The sequence below is a fragment of the Cucurbitaria berberidis genome (genome assembly GCF_010015615.1).
Source record: "Cucurbitaria berberidis CBS 394.84 unplaced genomic scaffold K460scaffold_2, whole genome shotgun sequence".
NCBI classification, from domain to species: Eukaryota; Fungi; Ascomycota; class Dothideomycetes; order Pleosporales; family Cucurbitariaceae; genus Cucurbitaria; species Cucurbitaria berberidis.
In genome coordinates, this window is record NW_024468936.1 from 1605564 (window position 1) to 1627743 (window position 22180).

Consider the following 22180-nt stretch of genomic DNA (forward strand, 5'->3'; position numbering starts at 1 on the left):
CACAAGTCCCATTTTTGTAATCCAGGGGAATCCGCAACATAAAGAAATCAACCGTAGTGGTATCGTAAAGTCGAGCAACCAGAACAAAAGAAAGTCGCCGCCCCACCTGGGGATGAACTCAAGTATAGCCGTAATGATCAATCCGGAGGATATTGCGCCCGAACATAGAAACTAGAAATTGCTAGAGTATGATGTGATAATGTACATGTGTACAGAAGAGGATGCGAAGGTCGAAAGGATCATGTAGGATGCTAGTTCTCCTCCATGAGAGCCTCTTGGTCGCCGGATTCACGCCACTCCCGCGAGCGTTCTGACAGGCGTTTGACGCCCGCGATGCGCTCTGCCCAGAGTGACTCGGCAGGTGTTCTAAAAGTATATGCGCGTTGTGAAGAGATGACGCCGATCGCCTGCAGCACCGCCTTGCGCGAATCCCGACCGAAGACTGCAGGGTGATTTATCCACTCGAGGCTAGACTCCAGTTCGGCGTCCAGTGCGCGCATGGTTCTTGCATCGATGCCTGCTGCAGGCGTAAAGGGGCTGTCTGCGTGTGGTGAGGGCGTGCGTGGGCGCATATCCCCGCTGTTACTGTTGGTGGTGGGCGATGAGTCGCCTGTGCTGCCTGTGGCGCTGGACGCGTCATTGCGTCGGTGACCGGGAGGTGGAAGAGGTGGCAGACCACCCTTTCCTAGGCCTTTGAGAATAGTACGCGTCTCCTTGAGTAGGTGGTGTGCTCGTTCGTGTTGGCCGCGCGACACAAGCGTCAATGCGCGGGTCAGCATGTCTGAGGTGAGCAACTCCATACGACGCTGCACGACATGAGGGTGGGGTGGGATGGGAGGTGTCGGAGGTCGCCCATTAGGATTCTTCTTGGATCCAGACGGTAGTAATGTGATGGCAAGTAATGATGGCCTTGGGAGATGCGAGAGCGTGCCTTCCCGGAGAATGTCGCCGTATGTGAGGTCTGCTTGGATCAGAGGCACCTCCTCAACGCTGAGAGTGCGCGAATCATCTTGGTCGAGCGGTCCGCCCAAAGCCTCCAGACCGGAGACAATAGTTTCCCACGGGTCTTGCGGAAGCTGCTCCGGCGAGCCGGAATCAGGAGAGATGGCTAGTTGCACAAGGATATCTAGCTCACGGTTAGTGACTTGTCAGGGCAATGACAACCTCTTCTCAACGTACCTCTTTTGTCGCCGAAGCGCAAGTCGCCCAATGCTGCTTCGGCATCCCGCCCCGCTGCTCGTTTCGTGATTTGCAACGCGCCGCTGATCTTGACAAACTTGGCCGGAGAGCCCTCAGGCAGCCGCAGTTTCAGCTTGACATTCTGATGCGAAGTATTCTGAAGAGAGCCAAGACATCCCGCTACACACTCTCGAAGCATCATCCAGTCCTTGACGTAGGTGTAGGATGCCTTGGTACGTGTGGATAGCTCAATCATGGTGTCGGGTTTGTGCGTCAGTCCAAGACCAAACGAATGAATGGAAACCCTACTTGAGAGATTAGTACAATGACTTGGGGAGATGAATAGCGAAGCTCGGTACTCACTTAGCTGCCTCAGCGCGCGATATCACGAAGTCTACACTCTCGGTATCCGAGGTGGAAGAATCGCTAATGAGGAGGATGCTCGAAAGTGGGTTGCTCGACTTGCGCTGCATGAGTAGGTCCATGGCCACATTAGCACCGTCGACTACGTCAGCACGCAGGCTCTTCTGTCCCACGGGCCGTATCGAATCGAGTACTTTCGGCCAGTCTCTCCAGGCTTTGCTTGTCATGCCAACAATGGGTACTCCTCCACCGCTGGAGCCAAAGGTAACCAAGCCCATGCGATCACGCTCACCGAGGCTGTACACCAGGAATCGGAGCGTGTCGCGTAGTAGGTTGATCTTTAGGCCCTGCATGGATGAAGAGACCGGGATGACAACCACCACATCGATAGGTACGTGTATTGAGGCAGATAGGCGGGGCTCTGGTATGCCGGCGCGGGAACTGGTGTATTCGGTGGGTGCGGTCATGGTCGACCTGGCTGCGCCGTAGGAAGAGTTTACTGATGATACCCGCTTTGGCCTACGATAGTCGTCCTCCTCGTTTCCAGAGTTGTCCAGCTCGTAGTCTGGCATCCTGTTGCTGGTGGGGAAATCCAGACGAATGTCCATAAGGGCTCGTCGCCATAGCTCCAGCTGGCTTCTGTTCTGAAACTGCAAGTGGAATGAAGGTAGCTCTGCCACCGAGAGACTCAGGGTTAGTATCATATCGTCTTGCGAGTGCTCGACCTGGTTGAGGTGCTTCTTGATGAGGATAGAGCCCTTCAGCGTGCACTTGTTCTTCTTCTGGACGGACAGTTCTGAGCCGTCCCACTGTGGCTGCGGTGCCGTCTTCTTCTCTTTCACACAAATGAGCATCTCGGAGAAGAGGTAGCACTCAAGCTCCTGCCACGACTGTCGGTCCTTGCCGACACGGATGTGGCCGTGCAGTCGTAGCTTGCCAAAGCGTGAAAAGTCCAGGCCGTGCCAGTTGTCCACACGGGCGTGCAAATCCTCGGTCATCTCGTCCAAGACCTCTGTCGGTTCGTACTGCGGCTCGAATTGCCTGCTGTTTGGCGGCGACTTCTCGCGTCCAAAGCTCTCCGGGGCGCTGGCAATCGAGGGAAGAGGCGGTGGGCCGCGCATGTCGCTGGGGTCGGCGCGCCATTTTCCTTCCACCACTTCGACTGTGACCAAACAGGTGAGGCTCTGCTGCTGTCGCGATCTACTGAGGGTGGGAAACTCGCTTCGAACGGTCACGGTTGGGGCGGGGATTGGGCTCTTCAAGAGGCCTCGCGGGCTGCTAAGACTGGTCTCCATGGACTGTACGTCGTAGTCGTGCCGCCTACCCTCGTGGGTCGCGGCGTAATCATTCGAAGAGGCGAGACCGGTTGCGCCTGAATCGCTGCGCCCATGCTGCCGTGATATGGAGCCGCCTCTATCTGAGCCGCGGTCTCGACTGTGGCTGCTGTCGCGCTGGCGCGTCTGGGTCGAGTGCAGGTACCGGCCTGAGGCGTCACTCCCGTTGCGAGAGCGGCCGTGGCTTTGCGTGCCATTCTGCGTGTCAGATTGGATTGTCTGGCTGTCCCAGGGAGTGGGCGTATTCGAAGCACTCCGATGGGTGTCGGGCTGGGGGGACGACTCGCTCTGCACCGAGCGCACAATGGTGGACAGCTTCTCTGTTCGCTTGCGTCAGTAGGGTTGGCTTCGCACTCGCTACTACCCAGCAGCTGACTTACCGAGGTCAAAGTTCCCCCCTCTGCTTGTGTCCAGCCCCAGAGTGGCATTGCATGTCGGGCAATGTTGCGATTCGAACTCGCGAATATACTCGTAGAAGCAGGCCTCGTGAGCCACATGTGAGCACGAGAGCTGCAGAACGCGTTCTCCGCGAAGCGTGTAGGACAGGTCCTCCTCACAGACTGCGCACTCGCTGCCGACAAATGTCCTCTCTCTCCGCGTCCTCGTCCTCTCAATGTCCATGACCCCTGCCATGCCTCGGGCAGAGCTGGGAGGGCCTCGTGAGTCGAGCGTCGCGTTAGATCGTTGCGTGTGGGAAGTAAAGGGCTTCGGAGTGCTGGTATGGTGAATTGAATGACTGCTGCGCGAGTTGGGACGGAAAGATCCTAGGAAAGACATGAGCGTGCCTGAGCTCCAAGACAGGTCTCAATGGTTCTTGGGAGAGCAGTACTGTTGCTGTGACCAACACCCGAACTGAATCCGACGGCCTTTGTCGGCTTCTTCTCCTTCTTCTTCTGCTGCTTCTTGTCGCTTAACAGCCCGAGCTCCAACAGGTGTTTTTGAACGGGGTCCTCCTGGCGGTGGTGGGGTGGTTGAGGACGACTGCGGTCAGACAAAGGATACTCAGAGCCGTTCGACATGGAAAGACCGGGGCTGGAGCAGCGGCGCGCTTTTGGATCGCTTCAAGCACGTTTCAGCATCGACGAGCACACGGAGGATCGCTAACGAGTCCGCGGATGGGTGAGACTTTTGGGTTAGAGGCGCAAGGACAGGTACCGGCAAGTTGCAGACGAGCCGGGATTGACGGCTCCGACCGAATCGAGCAGTCTACTAACACGGGCCTGCTGGGAGAAGTTGTGCAAGAGGTTGTACTGCGATGCACCAGCGCAAAAGTGGAAGAGGAATTATGCTTGCGGAGAAAAAATCGGGTAGCCAAGGTGCCTTCGTCTTGATTATATCTGGTGCCCACCACAGCGACCGAGGGCGCACTGCAAGAACCCCGTTTGCAAGGTAGCCTAAAGCAAGCCCTAGGCATGGGCATGGTCATGGTCATGGTCGTGCATGTTGCACAACCCCTGCGACGGGCACGACGCCGCCGGCGGGCCCATGCGACGGCGAGCCGGTTGGTGGACAGAGCAGTGAATAGGGGGAGTTGGCAAAGCATACCTACGCCTGCGCCACTTTGACCCTCATTGGCTGATACTTTACAGGCGATTCGGTCCAGCTTTGGGCTGCCCCAAGATGGCGGGACCGCCGTTCGCACTGCGAATCTGGTTCTGGCGGCCCGTGGCTATGTGGAACCGAGCGAGCTCACTACGTGATGGCAATTGGAGAGGCTGGGCAGAGTCAGGAGACACTCAGACAGGCCCAAAGTCAGGAGAAAGCCCAGCCCGGCTGATGGCCGACTTTCCTCTGTCCGTCGACGATGGGCAATGCCATGGGCACTGGCAAAGTTTCCTAACCACCGGCACGGAAGAGCCCAGTGCTCCTCCTGCGTCTACGGCCGCGCTAGAAGCCTTCTTCGATTGGGGCCCCTTTCGCCCTCCTCCTCACGGTTAAGGTTCAACTTCGGGCTCATGATTCGAGTCACATCCTTCTGAGATAAAGTTTGATACCGCCTTCATGGCAATGCTTCGAAAAGGTTCTACCAGCCTTGGTTAGAAGCGACTTGGGAAGGAATTCCAGAAGATGCGTTTGACCCTCAGGCAGCAATGAGGCGGGCGCCCGATTCGAGAAGGTGTATATAAAGTTTATTTCTCAAAAAGGTAATGTAATGCGGTCACGTATTCGCGCCGCCTTTCAACCGCAACGTGAGTCCTCGAGCCCTCTCTGAAACCATCTATTATGTAACCCCTTTGATTTCGCTAGCTGTGGCCTTCCTCTACAACTTGTACAAGTGGAGCATGGCGCCGTTTTGTTGTTGATTCCTCTCCGGCCCGTACGGGAGGTTTGCGCAGAGGCGGCACGTGGCACACACGTGGATGGTGGGTGAAAATCATGGCGTCATCGCGAGTGTTGACGATGATGGCTAGCAGCTGGTTAGCGAGCAACCGGATCTCCAGATGCTCAACGACGGTCCTGAAAGCTAATCAACACATCTGCCGACCGCGGGGTGGATCATTCATGGCCTTTGAGCCATCTGAGCCAAGTTCTCTTGTCCATGCATGCCCCCTCGATGCAGCGCAGTCACAGTTCGATGAAACTTCTTGTTGCCATCATTCAATGATCCACCGGTCTTTATCCGGCAACAGGCCGGTTTGCTCATTCTCTCGCGTAGCTAATCCATTTGTCCAGTTAAACAGTTGCAAAATGCTACATATTCGCCTGTCAACTTTGGTTACCTCCTTCTGCGACGGATCAGACGTGAATGGGACAACAGGACGTGCCCAACAACGAAGACTAATTACATCAAACCGCAAGCAAGAAACGTTCTACATACTGCGTGTCTAGATTTGGCTCTTATATACTCCTACTTCTAGACTTGAATGTGGTTGGTTCTCATCTGAACAGGCACACCGTTACCATAGCTATTGTTGTCTGCTGATCTCGAGGTTACGCAGCGAGAGTTCTTCTTACGTTTTGTCAACGCTCAGACTAGTCGCCTCACTCTATTTTCGAGCTTGAGCCGGACCTTCTTAGGCTGTGCACCGGATCTACATGTCTTGCAGCGATGTTCTCCGGAAGAGTTCGCTCACCTGCTTGTATCCCCATCCTTTTAGCCGTCAAGACAGCAAGCTTTTGAAGCCTCTTCATAGCGACCTTGTACCAATATTCTTATTACTCGTCGTTATTACTCGCGTCTGAAGAACCATCGTCGATCACTCGCTTGCACCCCTGGGTTCATCTCTCCTAGAGATTACATCCTCGGTACAGTTTCTTTTCAGCTGGTGCAATTACGACTAATGGCTCGCAGTAGCCTCATGACCGGTTTTCGATAGCTTCAAGCTAGCGCCGGCATGTCGACCTTAGAAACAACTAAGCCCGGCATGCCGTCAAAAAAAAACACCAAGCGAAAGCCATCTCGTCAGAGTTGTGTTTCAGGGAACGTGGCACCCCCACTGACTAGAAAATGTGGAAGTCGAACGGGCGTCGATGACGATCGCGCGCCTCCACACTGCTTCTCGAAAGATTCCTTTTTTGGATTTTTCTGGTGTTCTCAACAGATCATTCAACCCCTACAAATGTCACCCCGTAAAGAGACAGGTCGAACAGGAGACAAGGTCGTGACATCGTCCTGGTCACTCTGCTCTCATTTGTGGCTTTTTCGAATTCGTACCGAGGGAGCTAGGATGTCACCACCAAGGCCATACCACACCACTCCAAATTCAAACCGCGGTAATTGTTTTTACTGACGATCCCTTCCCTTCCTGAAGGTTCAACCCGGTGGCGCAATTTTCGCAGATGCGCTGCCTTCGAAGAATGTTTTAAAGATATCGGAGCGCCTCCGATTGAGCATCAATGGCTACGCTCGCACTACCACAAATAGCTTGGACCCTTTCCCCAGATAACACCCGTGGCGTTTGTTACCACAGTGCACATATAGGATCATAGTTGCGAAACGTGAAGGTCAGCTACCGCAAGCTGACCCTGGGAATCCCGCGTCGTTGGTGTTCGGGTCCCCAAACATCGACTGCTAACAACAACAAGCTTCTCGTATAATCAGAAGCTAGCGCCCTTGACCAGGACAACCATGCATTGCGAAACAGCATTGTGGTACTTCTGCCTGACGGCCATCCATGGTTCTGGGTCGAACGTCTCAATTAGAACATGCCGGAGTCGAGTCCGTTCGCTGTAAGGCGTGCACTCAACAGCGGTTTAATGGCCTTCCTCCCGCACATGGTACAAAAGGCGAGGTAGCCTGTCTGCGCCTAGGCTTCGGCATTTACCTAAGTGCACTAATGTTGGGGGACCTACCTCCTCTAGTATATGTGCGGATGAACATGCAAGCTGAAGCTATAATTCACCTTGGATCCCGATGCCTCCTAGTGGCGTGCCAATGCTCTGAGAGCAAATCCAAACGACGGATGGATTGGAGATGAGACTATGCAGCGCACGGTTCACTTTCCGCTTTTAATATGAGCATATTCCTCACCAATGGCCAGGAGGTGTGGGGTCATTGGGGACTTCTTTGCGTACACAATATCATGTCGATTAGTATACTAGCGTTTCCTATGTACTGAGTAACTGTCCTTGGGTGATCAACTCCCTCCGAGAAAGTCGGTCCGAGTAAGTCCACATAGCTAACCGCCGTGTCGATCGCGGAAGAGACGCTCCACCAGTTCTTCCACTTTTCTCGGCGATCGTCCTCGACGAACATCTTGCTAGGCTACTGTATCTTTGCCCCATAGCGATTGAGATCATGCGCAAGAGCTCAGTACTGTGCATGCGTTCGTACCCTATTGAAAGCCTGCATAGGGCTACATATGTTCACCGCAGGCGTGCTTTGAACAGTCATGTTTATAACTTAGTTGACGAGTTACTTACCACCGCACCTAAATGGTACTATCACAGTCTTCTGGGCAAACACGCCTATTCTCCGACTCGAAAACAGATCCTCGGCCGGAGCCGAAGCGGTATACAGAGATGCAGACTACGCGGAGTACATATTCCATTTGCACTCGCATACATGTTTCATGTATACATACAGACTACATACCCTACGCAGATCTTTGCCTATTCCCCATGTCTTTAGGTGCCGATATCTCACTGCGATCAATACCGGTACTCAAGCGACCAGAGAGGAGCAATCTATCTGTCACAAAAAAGCAAACATGAACTGCCGCCACTATACATCGGGCATCGGGCATCGGAACAGATCACAGTTGGCACCTGCATGCTGTACGATTATGCACTCCGCACAATTGATGTTGCGACAGGAAAGGTCGGTCAACGTACGCGTTGCATGTGTGGGTACCTGCGTTGATCTTGACCGTTCCAGTTCGGAGCACCACAGACCGAGCTCGAACCACAATCACATGATTACGATTTTCGCCAAGTTGCCCACATGGAACACACGTGCGATGGGCTATCCACTGGTTTTGTAAGTAGTACGATTTCATGTTTGTCATTCAGAACTTGGCGAAAGGTTTGGGAGCGTGCACAGGTGTTAAGTCACGAACAACAAGAACACAAAGAGACGGGGCGAGATGTATACTCCAGAATATTTTTTTAGTAAGACTACTTCATTCTCACATTGGACAGGCTCCTTTCCCGACAACTAAGTCTCTGGACGACGAGAGATGCTTCCGACATCCAGTAAAAATCTGCAATCTGGCGTTGGAGATTTCTCCAACGCCAGCTAAGTGCTGAGTTGTTTAGTTCCCAGGAAAGACTCCTAAGAGTACAACCAAATAGTCTATAGTTAAGAGAGAGGTCTCTAGAAACTATAAACAAACAGCTTGTATAGTTTCGAGTGGAAATTCCTACAATTATGAACGAATAGTTGATATAGTAAGAGAGAAGTCTCCCTTCACTAGGAGCTGAAGCGGGTCCAGGAGAGTGCCTGAAGTTGACGCCTCCAATCTTACGAGATCAATCCGCAAATGCTCTGAGCTCAAAGGGGGTTTTCTTTTTTAAAAAAAAAGTTCTCGAAACGACTCGTCAGACACGCCGCCCTCTTTCAGTCGAGACTGGCCTCCTCGACCTCGGGCCTTCCTTTCTTCTTGTCGGAATCTTCCATATCGGCAGACCCGTTCTCGGCAGTGGAAGTGAATGGAGCGTCTTGCACTTGCTCTTTGTTCCCTTTCATGGTGTCTTGGAGAGCCGCAAGCTTCGCGATCTAGGCGGCATTACACTCTTTACGCACGCGGTCTGTGGTCCGAGCCCTCTCCTGGAGCATTTGCCTCTGCAGCTCATCTGCAAACTGCTGCTGCATATTTGTCGCCAGCTCCGGCATTTGGCTTGCAGCTGCCTGTCGACGGCAGCTTTGTGCGAAGAGAACTCTTCCAATATCTCGTGCTTCTCTACATCCGCCTCCTTTAGTGCAAGCGCAAGCTGTTGCTGCCGCGTCGTCAGTTTCCCCATGCGGTCCTCGAGTTCCATCGTCAGCCGCATCACGTGCCCGTGTCGACTAACGGGGAAGGAGCGGCTTTACCCCTCAATAGTGAAGTAAAACAACCCATCCTAGTATTAAAGAAAAGAAGATCATGGTGCAGACGTGCGAGATATAAGGTCAAGCATAGAAGTGAAGGCTGTGAAGACTATGAGTATAGAGATATATGCGTTTGAGACTCCAAGATACCATGAACAGCGTCCGCGCTTTGACACATTCAGTAAAGAGGCCACAGCCGTGATAAGTAAGGCAACAGTTTCCTCGCAGCTACATCCTTGACCTCTCGCTGAAGCATTAGGTGCAGTCTTAGGTGACAGGCGGAGTCTTTGTAACGGAAGCTGGCATGGAGTTCAGCATCGAGCTCGTTATCCCGTTTAATTCTCGAGCACATATCTGTATCTCGCCTTTCCGTCCACCATATCTAGCACCGCCTGATTGGCGTCCTTCATCTTGCGCTTCTGGATCCACGGCTTGACTTTCTGGTCCGCAGCAAGCTTCAGCATCTCGTCGATCTCGGCGGGTGACCCAATGGCGGAGCCGCCGACCTTGATTCCGCCTGCAAGGAGCGTAAAGGCGTTGATTTCGGGGAGCTTGCCGCCGTCAGGGGCACTATCAATGCGTTAGTAGAGATCTGTATGCTGGACAAAGGGCTATTACATACCCAACCTGAATGAAGGTCCCCTTGGTCTTCAAGAGAGCCAGATATCCATCCAACGGCATCTGGTGACTCGACACGGTGCAGACAATCAAGTCCAAAGTTTGCGCGTTATATTTCGCCCAGTCCTTATCGCCATCAGTCGCGATGTACTGGTCCGCGCCCAGCTTCAGTACATCATCTTTCTTGTCTGCCTTCCTCGAAATGCCCACAACCTTGTCAGCCCCCAGCGCCTTCGCAAAGAGCACACCAAAGTGGCCAAGCCCACCGACACCGACGATACCGACTGTCTTGCCCGGGCCGCAGTCATTTTGTTTCAGCGGGCTGAACACCGTAACACCACCACACAGCATAGGCGCTGCGTCCGCGGAATCCAGACCCTCTGGGATGTTCAACACAAAGTGACCATTCGTGCGGTTATGCGTCGCGTAGCCACCGTAGCTCTTTCCTTCGTTGCCGGGGTACACGGATCCATACGTGTTGATACTCTCACGGTGACAGTGGTTCTCTAGTCCTTGAGAGCAGTCCGGGCAATCTTTCTGAAGACAAGAGCGTGCCTGTGCGCCGACGCCAACGCGGGAGCCCTCTTTAATATGGGAGACATTTTTACCGACGCGGACGGCTTTGCCGATGATTTCGTGGCCGACGACACATGCTGTCATGTCGTCAGTCACGTGGAGTGTATGACACAAGAACTGACGTCAATGGGAAGGTTTGGAGATATACGTACGGTAGGGCGTAGGAGACCAGCCAGACTTCAAGACATGCAAGTCAGAGCCGCAGATACCGCAGTGGGAGATCTCGATGTCAACGTCGTCTTCAGTCCACCTTTTGGGCTTAAATTGGCCCCATTCCATCTTTCCTTCTACGGACTTCTCGTCCTTTCCGAGCCATCCTTCGAACTTGGTGTCGGCCATTGTGATGTTGGGCTAAGCGTTTACCTGAAACTGGAGGATTACGGGAGTCTTATATCTTGGGGTAGCTTGTTCTGCTACTGTGGAATAGATTTTGAGCATTTATAGATCAAATTCAATTGATAACTCCGCCAACCTCCGAATGACGTTTGCGATGCTCTTCGTCCGGCTTGCTACGCAATGTTCCGTTGGACCCTGGTGTGACCGCATTCGGCCTCGTCCCCATTCCAGCACTGCCGCAGAGTAGTCCGCCGCATTGCATGTTACAAGTGCTATACGTCATTGAATATTCACTACGGTCGGAGCTACTCGGGGATAAAGTTTAGCAGCGGAAGAGAATCTTCTCCCATTGGTTGTATATATGTGCTACGCGCGGACCGATGGGTACTAGAAAGAGTGAAGTGGGAATAGGCATATAGCCGACACCAGGAGTCACGCTATCGTTGATATAATGGCATTGAGTGGAGTGATTGCACGTTACCTAAACCGCTCATACCTCTCCTCCTCCTGCATCATCTTATGGACCCTCTCGATCGTCTCAGCATCATATACTTCCTCCAGCTTCTTATCGCCCTTTAGTATTTCCTTCTCGTGCTTTGCCGCCTCCTCTTTCGTCATGAGAACGAGTTCATTCATCTTCAGCAAGCTGTGCTTTTGGCCTGGTGTATTCTGGTCGACGAAGTTTTGGGTCGGCTTGTTCCAGCGAGCGAGGACAAGGCGCGTTGACAAGCCACTGACGATGCTCCGCCCATTGTACACTTCTTCGACGAGATAGCCAACGTCGTCTTGTGTAATGGGGATCTTGAGGCTTTTTGCGTCGTCAACGTACAGGGCCCGTGCAAGTCGTTCCTCCGCACCTTGCAGAGCGCCTAGAATGCCATCGTACATCTTGTCGCGAGATTTGGAGGGCAAGGGTTCTTGCGGATAGCCAGCAATAGACAGGATGACGAAGTTTGCTACCGCGAGGCCGAAGATGGCTGGCATGGTGCCCACGACAGGGAGGATCCGCACGCGGAAATCTGGAAGGACGCCGAGTTCACCAATGCTGCCTTTTGCAAACTCGTCTTCGGCGAGCGGTTGGAGCTCGGCCTTGCCTGGCCCTGGCCTCTCTGTCGAGAAGACAACCGGTATGCCATCTTTAACGCCCCGTAATCGCAGTTTTCTCCTTGTGGATTTCGATAGGGGGTCATCAGTGCTTGCGGAAATGTCGCCAATGAAGATGCGCGTGGGATCGGACTTGCAGCCGGCGCCCATGGATGAGATGACCTTGATATCGTTATTGTAGCAGTACGCTAGCAGCGCGACCTTGCTATCAATGTTGTCGATAGCATCAATTACAAAGTCCGGTTTCTGCCCATTCAAATCCGCTAGCTGCGCTTGCGCACTCTGCTCGCTGAACAAGTCGTTCCAGCATTCAAAGTGTGTCCAGGGTGCGATTTGCTCGAGGCGTTTCCGTAGACAGTGCACTTTCGGCGTGCCTACATCGGCCAAGGTAGCTACGGCGTGTCGGTTCAAGGATGATAAGGTGAGCTGATCAAAGTCGATGAGGCGGAGTTTGGAGCATCCTGCGCGGGCGAGGGCTGCAGTTGCGTGGGACCCAACGCCGCCACAACCCACGACGACGACGAAGGCTTCGCGCAATTTTGCGAGCCCGGGATCTGTGAGGAAGACGCGGTTTCTAGCAAGTTGTTCGAGTATAAGGGCTGTGGTTTGTTAGATTCTGATCTCTATACAACGTTCATAATTCGCTAGTCGTACCGTCGTCATAGTCGCCTTTCCTTGCTCTTGCTGCTAATTCCACGCTGCGCTCATCTTCCTTGCTGGGGGCGAAGACGTTCGACGCGGCACCGTATTCTGTCAACTGCAGAAAGTCAGTGTGACCGAGCTTGGTCAAAATACCAAGGCAATTGAACACCCTCCCAGTCACGTGCTATAGACTTACTCTTTGAGCATGATGTGCATCGCCCACCTCAGGTATTGAGGCCTTGAGGTCTGCGATCCTAGTCATGCGCCTTGCCTTCTGGAAGCCGAGTATCGCAGTCGCTACTACGAAGCCAGATACAGCGGCCGTAGTGATAAGCTGAGCATTGCGAGACTCGGTCGCCCGTGATATCCACGAGGACATCTTGGCGGTGTGGTGAAAACTTTTCTAAAAAAAATCACTCTCCCAGTCTACGAAAAGAGCGCCATCTATGTACAATGGTATAAGCAGTAGCAAGCCACCGGAACAGGCGAAAGAAATGCAGTTGGTGGTGACCTGATTGTGTGGAGGCTCCCGTCAGAACATGGATTGAAGGTTCGGATGCGACCAATGTGCTAGTCCGAGAGTGGATTAGCGTATCCAGCTCGGGGTCGAGCAAAATGCATGACCTTTGAGCATAGCCGCCAGCGAACCAGACGAGCACAACTGGACGCGTCTGAGACATTTCTCACGCGCCGTGAAGGACTGTGGTCCCGTGAAGATAGCCAGGCGCTCATATACAAGGTCGAAGCCAGCACCCACCCGAATATATCCACTTCTCCTACCCTCCCCGACTCTTGAATCCTCACCATGTCCAAAGTCACCTTCGCCATAATCGCCGCCGGTGGAGCCGCTGCTGGCGCCGCAGCAACAGCAGCCTTCTACTCGACAGGGAGGAAAGAAGGGCAGCCAACACCAGTCTCTACAACCGTTACCACTACAGTAACAGGTCCTCCTCGGCCAGCACCTGTCCCCACTGTCCCCGCCGTTCCTTATCCGTCCGCTGCCGCCAGAAAACCACTCGTAGACCCCAACGGCCTCTTCCAATACGGCTTCCCCGGTCCCGTCAACGACCTCCGACCCGCCGCATCCCTCACATCTTCGTACGACCGCCGCACGCGTAACCCAGCATGGGTGGCCGAGCACATCACCCCCGAGTCGTTAGCGAACAGCAACGCAGACCGGAAACACTCCGTTTTTGTCGAGGACATAACGATCCCTGAGATGTTCCGCGCAAAGCTGAAGGACTACTTCCGCTCAGGCTACGACAGAGGCCACCAAGTGCCGGCTGCGGACGCGAAATGGTCCCAGGAGGCCATGGACGACACGTTCAGTCTGAGTAACATGTGTCCGCAGGTTGGGGACGGGTTTAACCGTGATTACTGGGCTCATTTTGAGGACTTCTGCCGAAGACTCACACATACGTACCCCAGCGTCCGCGTCGTCACTGGCCCTCTCTACCTCCCCAAGCGCGAACAGGATGGGAAGTGGAGAGTCAACTACGAGGTGATTGGCAACCCGCCCAACGTTGCCGTGCCGACACACTTCTACAAGGTCATCTTTGCAGAAGACGGGACGCTTGGGGGAAAGGTTGCCCTGGGTGCTTTCGTCCTGCCAAACGCTGTCATCGCCAACAGCAAGCCGCTCACGGACTTTGAGGTGCCAATCGAGGCAGTAGAGAGAGCGAGCGGATTGGAGTTCGCAACGAAGCTGGACGTCTCCAGGCGGAAAAGATTATGCCAGGAGGTCAACTGTTCGGTCATTGTCAAGGAGTATGCGCAGAGGCAGAAGACGGTTACCAAGAAATGAGAGCATTAGCGAGCGGCGTTGGTTTTAGCATCATATAGCAGGTCATTCAGGTTGGCAATATACCAGACGTGTTTTGTACACGGCGCTTGCTGTTGTTGTACATTGTATGGTACAGTTTCTACTATACATGTCGAATTTCGTGTACCCATTTTGTTCTTCCAGATTTGCCGTTCATGCAAGCCAATCGTACATATGCGAGTACATAAAGATCGTCATCGACATTCGTAAATGCCGTATCCAAAACCAAAATCAAGACTTGTCGTTGTCTTTCCGCTTGCTGGTTCTTCCCACTTCGGCGGCGACTCTTACAAGTTCTGCACCGCACCGCTCTGGGCGCTCTCGCGCTGTATCCTCGCTACATATTGCTTCGACACTGTGTTCCATGCGCTCATGTACTTCTCCATGCAAGATGTAAAGCAAGTCTCTTCGCCCTTGGAGAGTGAGGTGCCGGGTTTCGGGACGCAGCGCTCGAAGCAGTGTTCGTTGAGCTTCTCGACGAGCATACGCGCGTTTTGCATGGCGGCTTCTTGCTGGACTTGACGCATGATTTGCGTTTTACTGGCGGAATGCATATCAGTGGGTGTGGGAGTGGTGTGGATGAGAGTGCACATACGGATCGCCGGGGAAGGCAGATGCGCCTAATGAATCCATATTGATGAATTGGAGAGAGCGCGTGTTGACTGTCGAGTAATTATGGGAATGCGATGTGAGTGTTGGCGGTTGTGGTTACTCTGCGAAAAAAAGGTTGTCGACGTCAATGTCAAGAGCCATCCGACGGTGGTTCCCTCTAGCGCCGATATACCCCTGCATACACGCGGAAAGGCCACTCTATCACCACCGCTCCCAGGTGCAACTTTGAAGTCAGCACGTCCATGTCGCCCATTCGTGTCATTCCCCTCTTCTCATAGCTGCCCTGCACTCACCCGCAGTAATTCTTCTTATCGATTGAAGAAGCCAGTCTTCTTCTTCCATTCTTTCTGCGCACCACAGCTGGGGGATAGCTGGTCTCAGCAAGCGGAGCACGTCGTGCAACCATGTTATTCGCAAGGCCATGGACAAGTTTGTGCCTGCTGGCGGGGAGTCTCACGGGTGCTTTGGCCCGATCTGGTGGACTGATTGAGGATCCTGATATCAAGGCTATCCCGGTGGGTTATCGCGTCTGGAGCTTTTCGGAAAGGTTGCTAATAGACGTTTAGCTACGGACACACAGCATCGAGCCTGTAAGTTGCACGCGTTATACTGAGACACTCGGTGAGGACCAGAGAGAGGGAAGCTTCTGACGTTGTGTCTAGCCATACCTCGACTCGGACATGCAGAGCCGCTGGTGGGACTTCGGCGGAGACACTATTATTCGAACCGACAAATACATCCGACTCGCCTCGGACAAGCCCTCGCGCGATGGCTGGCTATTTTCACGGGTGCCCTTGACGGCTACAAACTGGGAGGTGCGCTTTACCCTCCATACGTTATAGACTCTCTTCCAAGCTCACGCGAGTAGATTAAATTCGAGTTCAAGATCCACGGCCAGGGCAATCTCTATGGCGATGGATTCGCCATGTGGCTCACCAAGCAGCGAGCTCAACCAGGAAACGTCTTCGGCCACGCAGACAAGTTCGAGGGTCTCGGCATCTTCTTCGATACCTACAAGAACAACCGCCCCGGCACCGTGTTCCCCTACATCATGGCTATGAACGGTGATGGGCAGACTGTGTACGACAAGGACAACGATGGTAAGGCCAACGAGGTCGCTGGATGCTCTGTACGTACCCTTTTCATACCTTCTCCGGTGCTAGACTAACATGGTGCCAGGCTCGCGGAATCCGCAATGCCCAAGTGCCTACCAGAGCACGCCTGACCTACTTTCAGGACCAATTCCTGCGCCTGGAACTCCAATACAAGTCGGAAGACGAGTGGACGCAATGCTTCGAAATCCCCAACTTCAAAGTCCCACCGGTCGCGTACTTGGGCTTTTCCGCCGAGACAGGCGAACTCTCCGACCACCACGACATAATCTCCGTCAATAGTCAGAACCTTTACAAGAAGAACCCTGGCTCGAAGCCCTCAAGCCCGAGCGCATCTGGCGGGAAGGCGGCAAGCTTCATGGTTAGGGAGAAGAGTGGGAGCTGGACGTGGTTCATCGTAAAATTTGTGCTGTTTGGTCTGGCGCTGACCGGTGCGTACGTCGGGTACACTGTCTACCGGACACGACAGCGGGATAGGTTCTAGGGGAACGAGACCAAATACCTGCAGTATAATCGTGCGAGCCGTATGCGCCGCGGTTACTCCCGACGAAACGCGCGGCGTGGAGATTCCGAGGATGGAGATGAGCACGACTGGGCGACCTTGTACAAAGTTGGATGACGGAGTTGGAGCGGGGAAAAGTAGCCTGAGAAAGGCTATCCATATTATTGCGCATTGCTTGTTCCTTCCCTAGCGGTTGCTGTCACAACACTCGACTCCTAGCAAATACCATTTGAAAACTACCAAACACGTAAAGCACTTGAGAAAGCATATGAACGTGATGATCTGATGTACACACTTCACAAGGGTAGTCTTCGTAAAGTAAGTTGAAGACCACCTTGATTCTGTGGGCTGGCTTTGCTCTCGCAACCGATTTAGATGACCTTGCGCCATGGAGGTATTTGGCAGCGGTCATGATGTCGAGATGCAGTTGACCACTAGACTCGATCAATGAACGAGGTGTCGAAGGGCGCGACTCTGGCAGCGAAGTATCTCTGCAAATTGAACCGGGTCTGCCGCTGCAAATCAGGATGATGTCTAGTCTAGCAACTTCAGATTACTGTTCGAGCTCGTCGTCGTAGATCCGGAATCTGGACTCGCGACTGTGTTGCAGATACTCCATAGGCTTGTTTGGAGTGGCCGGCGAATGCGGTGGGACTGCGGTGCAGAAAAGCAAACATGCTGCTTTGAGTAAGTTTCACTCAGTGTCGATAGTAGAGGTACAGCCCACATCAGATTACGGCTTACGTACTAGCGCTGCACGTGACGGCGCGCTGCTGCTAAGGATATGAAAGGTTGCGCATCCACCTTCTCTAACCTCACCCACAACCCGAGCTGCGAGTAAGTCCTAACCTGCCCACAGCTATATACGTATAAGCTGCTACACTCCACGTCTTTATATCGGCGTTCGCGAGTAGCAACACTGTCATTGACGAGGACAAGTGCTAACACCTCCAGATCCCAATGAACGACAACCCTTAGTCACAAGGCGGCACCCGGGCCTAATCAACCCAGGCGTCTCACTGCATGACAAACAAGAACGGAAAGCGGAGGGAGTGCGCCATCATACTAGATGTGCCATATCGCCTGTCCTGTCATTGCACGTTGACGGATAGCGATTTCGCGAGCTGCTGGGTCACGCACTCGCCAAGAGACGACGGGGTAACACTCGTTCACCACACCCAACCATCCCCACCGCGCACTGAGGAAAAAGTAAAAGAGTCGAAGCGCCGTGCTGCCTTGCGAAAGCTTGGAGGACGAGCCGCTGCTGACGACGAAAACGTAGTTTTCAATCCTAGCGCCTTTACCTTGGCTCTCCTCTCGAGGAAGCCATTGTACTGTCAGTGTGGGGGTGCGTGGTCATTGTCGTTGGGCTGTGGGCTTGGAGTTGCGTGTACGTGGGTTTCTTTTTACTGAGATCTGACTTTGAACGGCAGATTGAAAGGGTCCAGTGATGATGTTCTGTCCAAGAGACGGGGCATTAAAGCCAAAGTCGAGTTGAGGAGCCCGTGACCTTACTGTTGGTTGGCTGAGAGGCTGACTGATGGGGGTCTGTGGTTCCTTCTGAGGACAGCAGGAGAGCTAATCTGAGGACCAATACTATTCATTCCACTTTTTAAATCTTGTCCAATACTATGCTGACTTGTGATGAGATGTAGAGAGAAGACGTCGAAGTTTAGTGACGCCAAAGACACATGCACAATCGTATATTGTCGCAGTACAGCAACTGGACGTTCCTTGCTGGGCACATGCCCACCATCTACTCATAGATATAACAAAACGGACCCGCAACTGTACTCACCAGCTCCTTGATCTTATAGCTCTTTCCATCCACATTCAGCACCTCCAAATCCACAACATCCTCAAGGCTCTGCGCTCGCCCGCCACCCATCATTGACGTCCCGCCGGCGATGACTTGCTGGCGATTGGCAAAGTCTTGCGCCTGCCAGATGTACCAAGTGCGGTCGATCATGGAGTGATGCAGATAGAAGTAGGGATCACCGGGCGAAGTGTAGAAATCTGATCAGCGTTAGGAGTTGGAGGAGAGGACATAAACGGTGAGGGAAGCATACCAGATCCCGGATCCCCGCTGACAGTGAAATGCCCTGCTATGTGGACGTTCCCCTGATTTTGCATATTATCTTGGAACGGCCCAACCCCTGCGCTGCCCGTAATGAGTGCTGCTATCTTCGCCGGCGTGGCATCGCGCTGTACGAGGTAGCCGCTGATGTCCCGCTTGATGCACCGGGGATTATAGCCGTAGCCGTCTGAGCGCGGGTTCTTGGGGGGTGAGGTGTCACTCATTGCTGCCATGGGGCTGGAAGACGAATCAGCACTGGGAATTCACCATGACAATAAGGGAAGGGGAACTTACCCAAGATTCACCTTCATATCTTTGAAGGGGCCGGACGCGATGCAGCCGCCGCCGTTTCCAGCCGGTTTGATGCCGTTGCTGTTATGCGTGACTTTCTCGCCTTGTCCACTCATACTGGTGTCGCTGCCATCGAAGATGGGCGAGGTTTCGGGGTTGGCCCAGCGTCCCCAGTCCCAGTACGGCTGCGTTCCATTATACCCGCATTCCGTTCTGAGCGCTTGCTCATACGCATACGTGTAATACCTGTGCCAGGACAAGAAATTGCCCGTGCCATGGATGTTGAGCGTGTTCTTCATGTGGATGACCACGAAGTCGTCGTAGCGTGTTTTGGCGCCGGGATAGGTGGTTGGGTTGAGTTTGGAAGGAGCTTTGGTAATGCATTGCACAGCGGCGATGTATGCTTTCTTCTCCGCAGCAGTGATGTCGCCCCTAGTTTTCGTTAACAGTGGGCTGGGAAAGTGGAGGGTGGCCTACCATTCTCGCCTTACACGCAGCTTGTCCTTCGTACATGTCGTTGACTTCGCGATGGCAACATCAACAGCCGCTCGTCCCTTGGTCTGAAGGTCACCGACTGCGTCCGCAGCGCAGAGAACTGACAGAAGAAAAGCAGAAGCTAGCAGAGCGTACAACGCTCTAGGCGAGAAATAGACCGCCATCGTCCAACGCTGTCAGAGACTCTGCACCTTGGCCTTAGAGCTGAGGGGTAAAGCTTTTGGAGAAAAGTCTTCTCCAACTTATACCATCCTTCCCCTGCTTAAACGCGGCAGAGTCAAGCGCGTGGCGTTTGGTCAGGCAGCCGTGTAGGGCATAGTGATCGCGCCAGCGAAGAGCATAAAGTAGGGCTAGATGAGAGAGATGAAACAGTGATCACGAAAGTATAGGGACCACGCGGGCATTGCGTAATGGGAAATGAGAGAAGTATGAGAGGACCGGCAGATGCAGAGGTTAATATGAGTATCCGGACTGTATAAACTTGAGGTAATGAGATCGAGACGTTAAAACTAGGCTTTGTGTTCAACTTCTCAATCAATCTCGAGCTGAAGCTTCGACTGGATACTGTAGGATGCCTGAATCTGTTCAGAGTGATGGCGTCTTTGAAGAGTACAAAGAAGCATAAGTCGCGCTGCAGTGGTTGCGAGAACTCTCTTGCTCAGCACAATGCCAAGCCGGCATCCTGGAGTCGTACCGGTTAGACGAGACGTCGAGGACTATCCAAGATGAAGCTTAATCTGAAGGGTTGTCGCGGGTGATCAGCGCACTACAATCCTTGATATATATGAAGATTCAAAAGGCGGAGCGGCAGAGTACGAACGAAAGTGCGTATAAGCGAGAACATGACCCGAAGTTTTCGAACCTTCGAATTGTGAAATTGCCGGAGATCGTAGTGCGATTCTCTTGGATACTGGTTGGGGTTATGGTTGAGATCGTGAAAACAGAATATCCAGTGAAGACTACCATTGCACTCGAGTGAGGTTAAAAAATGATTAACTCTCGAGCACGACATGGCCCACGTTTCCTGCATGCATGTAGGGATGTTGGAAGAACAGCGCGTTGGCGTTTAGCCGATAGTAGTGTTCATCTCGGAAACTCTCAGCTGTCGGCCTAAATCACTATGAGCCCAGCGAACACGAGGCTAGGGCTAATGTGATTTGGTTTCGAGTTCAATTTCAACTTCGATCGTCTAGATCTTCTGCGGTACTGTTCGGATCTTCGTGCGTAAGATACGCTAATCCAGATCTTCGGTGTCTACTTTCTTCTACGCTTGCCGAGCGGACTTCGGAGCCAACAGCCACAAACGTGAATACTGTGTGTTCGAAATATTTTGAGTCTTCCGCTCATAACAGCCGGTTTCGAGAGACTTTCCTAGCGGGTTGCCCTCACAAAGGCCTTGATAGATGAGGGGCTCACAATGTGGTCATCGGATACCAGTTTCTTGACACAGATCGACACACAGCAAGTATGTCTGATGTATGCCCGTCGGCGTGTAGGCACCGATGTAGACACAAGCTTTTGATAGTGCCGTCGTGTAACCCTTTCATCTACCACGCTGATCTCCTGTACTTAGTGGCACATCCTCCACTTCTCGACGCCCAATGTGGCGCTTCGTATATGATTCATTCATTTTCATTCCTGCCTCGCTTTTCCAAGCCGTCACCTCTCTACCGCCTGGCCCGGCAACTCTGCAGGCCGTTCGTTCTTCGGCGCTTCATATATTCTGCTGTATGGCACCTCTTGCCTGGCCGTACTATAATGGTACATCCCATACCTCGTTAAGAGCGTGTCGTGCGCCTCGATGGGTACGTTTTTGGGTTCAGGTGGTGGGTGTGAATGCACTTGTCGTTGCTTTCGTCTCCGCCAGAGGAAGAGGCCAAGAACAACGAACGCTATGAGCGCAACACCCCCGATAGATGCGCCAGTGGCTGCCTAAAAACCACGGGAGAGGATAGAAAGAGGTAGAGGTGTTTGTGTTGGAGTTTGTGGAGGAAGGAGATGAGGAAGGTGCAGGTCAGGAGAGGTTGCTAGATGTGGCGACTACTGCACCGACCAACTGCTTGAAAGTCAGCATGTCCATATTTCAAATCTCGTCTACCAGGTCAGATTCTTACGTTGATACTCGAGTATTTGTCGTTGTTGATCGCAGTGATGCTTTTGAACCTCCAGCGTTGTCCATTCTGAGGTGCCGTGACGTTTGGACTCATTGACAGGATTCCGCTGTCCTTCTCTAGAGGTACAAAGTCAGTATATGTCTCACCTGTAGTCCGTACACTAACAGTACTTACTATTTAGACGATAGACTGTTCTAATCGCGGCGTTCTACGGGTACTATGTCCTATCGCCCTAAGGACTAAACGTCTAGTACACGCTTGCACCTGCAATATCACCTCTAACCATCATAGGACGCGTCTTTCCCTCTTGAGCCGGAACTAGAGTAGGGGCTCGTTCTCAGTAGAGACTGTCCGACTCCGACATATAGCTGGTACCACATGCTGAATCGATATCGGGCTTCGCCATTTCGATCGTTGCGGCTACTAATGAATAAGAAGATAGAGTTATATAGTAGCACAACAAAGGTAACGCGAGTATGGGAAATATGAGAAAGGAGAATTGAGACAAATGAAAACAACAAAGCGCTCAAAAAG

General features: G+C 52.9%; 10 protein-coding genes across 10 annotated transcripts; 4 read left to right on the plus strand and 6 right to left on the minus strand.

Annotated features, from left to right (window-relative positions):
* Positions 1–251: 251 nt before the first annotated feature.
* On the minus strand, positions 252–3653 carry K460DRAFT_278526 (von Willebrand and RING finger domain-containing protein; the record flags this gene model as incomplete). Its single annotated transcript, XM_040928264.1, has 4 exons — positions 252–1126; positions 1180–1484; positions 1543–3196; positions 3257–3653. 4 exons carry the CDS (start codon positions 3651–3653, stop codon positions 252–254), a joined length of 3231 nt encoding a protein of 1076 aa, XP_040790032.1.
* A 6027-nt stretch (positions 3654–9680) lies between these two features.
* Positions 9681–10878, minus strand: K460DRAFT_276038 (GroES-like protein; the record flags this gene model as incomplete). The annotated part of the gene is made up of 3 exons (XM_040928085.1): positions 9681–9915; positions 9968–10616; positions 10692–10878. The coding sequence occupies 3 exons, from the start codon at positions 10876–10878 to the stop codon at positions 9681–9683; spliced, it is 1071 nt and encodes a 356-aa protein (XP_040790033.1).
* Positions 10879–11352: 474 nt separating this feature from the next.
* Positions 11353–13000, minus strand: K460DRAFT_275274 (uncharacterized protein; the record flags this gene model as incomplete). Its single annotated transcript, XM_040928026.1, has 3 exons — positions 11353–12578; positions 12634–12736; positions 12818–13000. 3 exons carry the CDS (start codon positions 12998–13000, stop codon positions 11353–11355), a joined length of 1512 nt encoding a protein of 503 aa, XP_040790034.1.
* Positions 13001–13262: 262 nt separating this feature from the next.
* K460DRAFT_392819 (uncharacterized protein) lies at positions 13263–14425 on the plus strand (the record flags this gene model as incomplete). Its single annotated transcript, XM_040935905.1, has 1 exon — positions 13263–14425. The coding sequence occupies exon 1, from the start codon at positions 13427–13429 to the stop codon at positions 14423–14425; it is 999 nt and encodes a 332-aa protein (XP_040790035.1). The 5' UTR covers positions 13263–13426.
* Positions 14426–14730: 305 nt separating this feature from the next.
* On the minus strand, positions 14731–15076 carry K460DRAFT_374531 (uncharacterized protein; the record flags this gene model as incomplete). Its single annotated transcript, XM_040934678.1, has 2 exons — positions 14731–14983; positions 15039–15076. 2 exons carry the CDS (start codon positions 15074–15076, stop codon positions 14731–14733), a joined length of 291 nt encoding a protein of 96 aa, XP_040790036.1.
* Positions 15077–15265: 189 nt separating this feature from the next.
* On the plus strand, positions 15266–16933 carry K460DRAFT_363543 (uncharacterized protein). Its single transcript, XM_040932842.1, has 5 exons — positions 15266–15570; positions 15622–15645; positions 15718–15870; positions 15924–16184; positions 16235–16933. Exons 1-5 carry the CDS (start codon positions 15460–15462, stop codon positions 16649–16651), a joined length of 966 nt encoding a protein of 321 aa, XP_040790037.1. The 5' UTR covers positions 15266–15459; the 3' UTR covers positions 16652–16933.
* A 539-nt stretch (positions 16934–17472) lies between these two features.
* K460DRAFT_58851 (uncharacterized protein) lies at positions 17473–18254 on the plus strand. The gene is made up of 2 exons (XM_040938546.1): positions 17473–17506; positions 17624–18254. The coding sequence occupies exon 2, from the start codon at positions 17693–17695 to the stop codon at positions 18080–18082; it is 390 nt and encodes a 129-aa protein (XP_040790038.1). The 5' UTR covers positions 17473–17506; positions 17624–17692; the 3' UTR covers positions 18083–18254.
* A 171-nt stretch (positions 18255–18425) lies between these two features.
* On the minus strand, positions 18426–19696 carry K460DRAFT_332497 (Di-copper centre-containing protein; the record flags this gene model as incomplete). Its single annotated transcript, XM_040930843.1, has 4 exons — positions 18426–18685; positions 18739–18983; positions 19041–19469; positions 19515–19696. The coding sequence occupies 4 exons, from the start codon at positions 19694–19696 to the stop codon at positions 18426–18428; spliced, it is 1116 nt and encodes a 371-aa protein (XP_040790039.1).
* Positions 19697–20829: 1133 nt separating this feature from the next.
* Positions 20830–21435, plus strand: K460DRAFT_363546 (uncharacterized protein). The gene has a single exon (XM_040932843.1). It carries the CDS (start codon positions 21134–21136, stop codon positions 21428–21430), a length of 297 nt encoding a protein of 98 aa, XP_040790040.1. The 5' UTR covers positions 20830–21133; the 3' UTR covers positions 21431–21435.
* A 41-nt stretch (positions 21436–21476) lies between these two features.
* K460DRAFT_414222 (uncharacterized protein) lies at positions 21477–22026 on the minus strand (the record flags this gene model as incomplete). The annotated part of the gene is made up of 3 exons (XM_040937661.1): positions 21477–21588; positions 21647–21762; positions 21930–22026. 3 exons carry the CDS (start codon positions 22024–22026, stop codon positions 21547–21549), a joined length of 255 nt encoding a protein of 84 aa, XP_040790041.1. The 3' UTR covers positions 21477–21546.
* Positions 22027–22180: the final 154 nt, after the last annotated feature.